This window comes from Python bivittatus, unplaced genomic scaffold (genome assembly GCF_059951505.1).
Source record: "Python bivittatus isolate LINGU-HERP-01145 unplaced genomic scaffold, Pbiv_v1 ctg000440_np1212, whole genome shotgun sequence".
Lineage (NCBI taxonomy): Eukaryota > Metazoa > Chordata > Lepidosauria > Squamata > Pythonidae > Python > Python bivittatus.
The window spans coordinates 10,768,176-10,772,568 of NW_028277063.1; the positions used below are offsets into that span (position 1 = coordinate 10,768,176).

Genomic DNA, 4,393 nt, shown 5'->3' on the forward strand with positions numbered 1-4,393 from the left:
CATCCTTGTTAAAATCCAGTGAGAGATACTAAACAAGATAAAATGCTTTGCATATTGTCTCATTTTAAAGGATATGGATTAGAACTTGCAGCAATAACAATATACGCAATGTTATGAAGCTTCACGTTCAATAGCCACCTTCTTTTTCTATCAATATTTCTAAGCAGGGCAAGGGAGTCCCATGTTCTTAGATGTAGCTTATGGTGCTGTGTGGAGGTTTATTTCTCTCTGCTATAATAGGAAGCAATGAAAATTCTGGCTTTCTTTGCTGCAACAAGAATCTCTATGTTTCTCTTTGTGACTGTTCCTATAGTTGAAAACTTAGATAATCACTTAACTACACCCATTTCCCCTGTTACCCTCTGAACTTCTGCCTTTATCTTTCTTTGAATTCAATGTACTCCTCTCTGAGCTCCAAGATTTTTTCCCACTGACTCTCAAGGCCAATCTCCTAGAGAACTGATTATATAACCCTCCAACCTTTATATTTTCCATCCTGCAAATTGAATATATTACTCTATAATCCTTGTCTTTTCCTCACTGAATATAACAATGGATTACATTGTATTACGTTCTCACATATTATTTGTGCTATATTCTCCATAATTTGTCAAATGCTTAATATTTGTGTTCATGCCATTGGTGTAAAATATTAGTTAATAATTTTTTTGAGTGGTTATTCATTATAGTTTTATTCTGGAGTTCTGGAATGCCTAACTTGTTTAATACCCTAGTAGTGTAAGGATCCCAAAAGAACTGGTGTTCTGGCAGACTCCAGTTTATTATAACTACATTATATCTCTTATCTCCAGATTCACCAGGTGCTAGTTAAAAATGTATGATTAAAGTACATTTTAGCAAGAGAAATGAGGAATTAGGAAAATACCTTAATAAATTCTCTCTCCCAACCAACTTAATGGAAGGTGGAGCTAGGAAATAGTTGGCTTTCTCCTGCTCTCTGTCTTCAGTTTTTCCAAACATCATAAGAAGAATCTAAAAGTGGAGTTAAACATCTGTTCAGCTCTTTACTTTCTCATTTATGTTGCTTCTATTTAACTAACTAAACTTTGATCTATGCAACAAAATAATAGTGCTTTGTCTGGACCAATAACCAAGGAAGATGGTGACTTCTCTTCACTAGCGGTTTTCAAGCAGAGGCTGGATAGCCATCTGTGAAAGATACTTTAATTTGGATCTGCAGAGTGAGCAGGGAATTGGATTCAGTAGTCAAAATGACCCCCTCCATTCTCTGACATGCATTTGCAATTAATAGGTACTACTCACAATTTTTATTTATTTTAATGTGGATTTTGGCATCCATAACCTCTGAGTTTTGTAAAAATTTAACAAAATTGTAGCCATTTTTCAGCATTGCAGACTCGGTACATTTTGGGTAAATGTTCAGAATAGGAATCATAATTATAAATATCTAGTTTCTGTTTGTAGGGTTTATTTATATGTTATTTTAATACATACAATTCCATGTAACACCTCCTAGTTTAATAAGCTGAGACCAAAAACAGGTTGTCTGTTTCTTCTGTTTATTACAAATATATTTATTAATAGCATTTCCCCCCAAGAATTCCATACAGTCCTGCAGCAAAAAAAAATATGTTAAGATTTCCTAATGAAAGTAATGATGACAAAATTAGGCATCCTTTAGAAATGCAGCAGACTACATGCAAGCCTCATTTTAGGGCTGTTGTCTCATAAAACTGTGATGGACATAGGAAATACAAGGTATGCTCAATGCTGGAGGATGCCCAGAGGCAGGAAGGTTTCACGCATCTATAACAGTTTCTTAACAACTAAAGGAAACACAATATTTTTGGCAATCAAGTTGAAGAATTGCATCAGACTCTATCAGAATTGCTATAGTGCCACTGTTCACTTGTGCGTAGATATATTTTGCACTGCCTTATTATTCCCCATGGAAGTGGTTTTGTCTGTCTGTCTGTATTTATTTGGGCTTATGTGTCATTCCAAGCAGACCAACACTGATCTAGACATGAAAGGTAACCTTAGAATTCAGATTCTGAAGATGGCATATTACAGTTAGAAAAATCAACCCTTTTCCTTCCTTTAGGTTTTAACTGTGGTCTAGTAGTGCTGAGCCACTTGGGGAAATGAAAGAAAATCTCTGGATGCCAAGATCAGTCAGGTAGCCATCATATTCTTCTTTCATTCACTGCTGTTCAAAACCAGGTTTCCTAAGTGTACAGCTATGGAGTCAGAAGTGTGGAGTCTGAGTCTGCAATAAGAAGAGGAGAGGATGTGTTAGATAAGAAAGAATCACAAAGTCTGAAGAGAAGAAGAAAAGGAAATGGAAGGTGTGAGGTAATGTCTTCCTTATACTTTGTTGAGTAAAAGCTGAAGGGAAGCAAGTAAGGAAACATGGACCATGCAAGAAAATTTGTCTCCCATATGGTGTGCATCAGTTTCGTTCAGTTTAAGGAAAAAAAATAAAACTATATACACTCAATCTACAGCCTTAAATCTTATTTTCTTTTTAAAACTTTCTACTACTTCTTCATTCTACTGGTTTGCATAAATATGACTTAAAAAGTGCTTTGAGATCTGCATCTCAACTATTTTTAATGTTTATTGCCATTAGGCTATTTCTTCTGCCAGTTCACATGGTGGCTGTGATCGCTACATCCTGAGAAAAATAGTTTGTTTTTGAGAGAGATCAGAGCATTGGTTAAGTTTGCATTCTTAAAATTCTTCTGAAGGTGGCACTTGTCATAATGTGGAATTAAACACTGAACACAGCATGACATTTACATGATCTGCTCTCAGGTGGAATCCACGTTAGGAAAGGTACGATGGGAGATGAGATCAAAATTTGGGAGATAAATGAAAAAAGAGAATTCTGACACACAGTAGAGAAAAAAAAAGGTAAGCTTAGTGTTGGTGCATGTTGTATAATTATAAAAAATGATATTAGTTTCAAAATAGTATTAGCTAATTCTTAGAGCTATATCTTCTAAAAGTATATCATATCAGAAAGTACAGTGCAGAGACTGTGAAAAACTGTTATATGGTAACTGCTGCAATATAAGACATTGGTACTTTTAGGAAGAAACAGAGCTTCTAGTGTGAAATAAATCTATGTCTAATTTACATTTCATCTTCCTACAGAGACCTCATAATGCCATGTCGAATAGAACAAGCATAGCAGGTTTTGTGCTTCTGGGATTTACTGAAAATCAAGAGGTCCAAACTTTACACATCACAGCCTTCTTGTTAATGTATCTTTTTGTCCTGGTGGGAAATCTACTGATTATTGTTTTAGTAGCAATCAATAGGTATCTGCATACCCCAATGTATTTTTTTCTAATCAATTTATCCATTGGTGACCTTGCTATCACCTCTGCCATTATACCCAAATCTGTAGTGAATGCCCTGATGAACTCCAAATGGATTTCTTATTCTGAATGTGTGGCACAATTATTTTTCTGTCTTTCTTTCGTGTCAGCTAATTTCTTCCTTCTTACTGTCATGGCCTATGACAGATACATTGCCATCTGTCACCCATTGCACTTTGCATCCATAATGAAGTGGTCCACTTGCCTCCAAATGGCTGGAGGAGCATGGGTGGCTGGATTTCTGCATGGAGCTCTACACACAGGGAATATTTTTTCAATGCCTTTCTGCTCCAACCTCATCAATCAGTTCTTCTGTGAACTTCCACAATTAATCAAGCTTTGTTGTTCTGATTCTTATCTCAATGAAACCTGGATTCTTGTCTTTGGTTCATGCTTAGGAGGTGGCTGCCTCTCATTCATTATCTCAACCTATGTGCGGATCTTTAGAACTGTGCTGAAAATGCCCTCAGTTAAGGTAAAGGAGAAGGCCTTTTCCACTTGTATCCCTCACCTTATTGTTGTTTCCCTATTTGTTGGCAATAGCTTCTTGGCTCACTTAGCTTACCTGATGCCAACCTCTCTGCCCAAATTGGAGGAGTTGTTTACTGTGCTCTATGCATTGGTCCCTTCGCTGATGAATCCAATAATCTACAGCATGAGGAACAAAGATGTCAAATCTGCCTTTTGGAAATTCCTTGGTTGGGGGCATCTTAGGAAGAATAATGCAAAGTTCCATCACTTTATTCCACCATCTAATTATGATATTAAGCATAATGACAACTTGTAAATCTATGAGGGTTCCTAATTTGGGGTCTCTCTGTATAACTTGCTTATCTATTCATGCTGCTTTCAATTTAAGATTGGGATTGGAAGTCATTACATATCCATATACTACAGTAAGGAATTGAAATCATGAAAGTTCTTCAGAGATGTAGTGCATACATTTCAGATTTATGCATGTATTTTAATTAAAAGAGGAGAGAAATTATAGATGAGCTAATTCACATAATCTCTTAATCAGCCTC

At 36.0% G+C, this 4,393-nt stretch overlaps 1 protein-coding gene across 1 annotated transcript; it reads left to right on the plus strand.

The window, feature by feature from the left end:
• The first annotated feature begins 3,324 nt into the window (after positions 1–3,324).
• On the plus strand, positions 3,325–4,155 carry LOC148215807 (olfactory receptor 14C36-like). The gene has a single exon (XM_088142520.1). It carries the CDS (start codon positions 3,325–3,327, stop codon positions 4,153–4,155), a length of 831 nt encoding a protein of 276 aa, XP_087998646.1.
• Positions 4,156–4,393: the final 238 nt, after the last annotated feature.

Bases quoted from the DNA above. Each gene is read 5' to 3' on its own strand.
- LOC148215807 (XM_088142520.1), top strand. From the start codon at position 3,325: ATGTATTTTTTTCTAATCAATTTATCCATTGGTGACCTTGCTATCACC.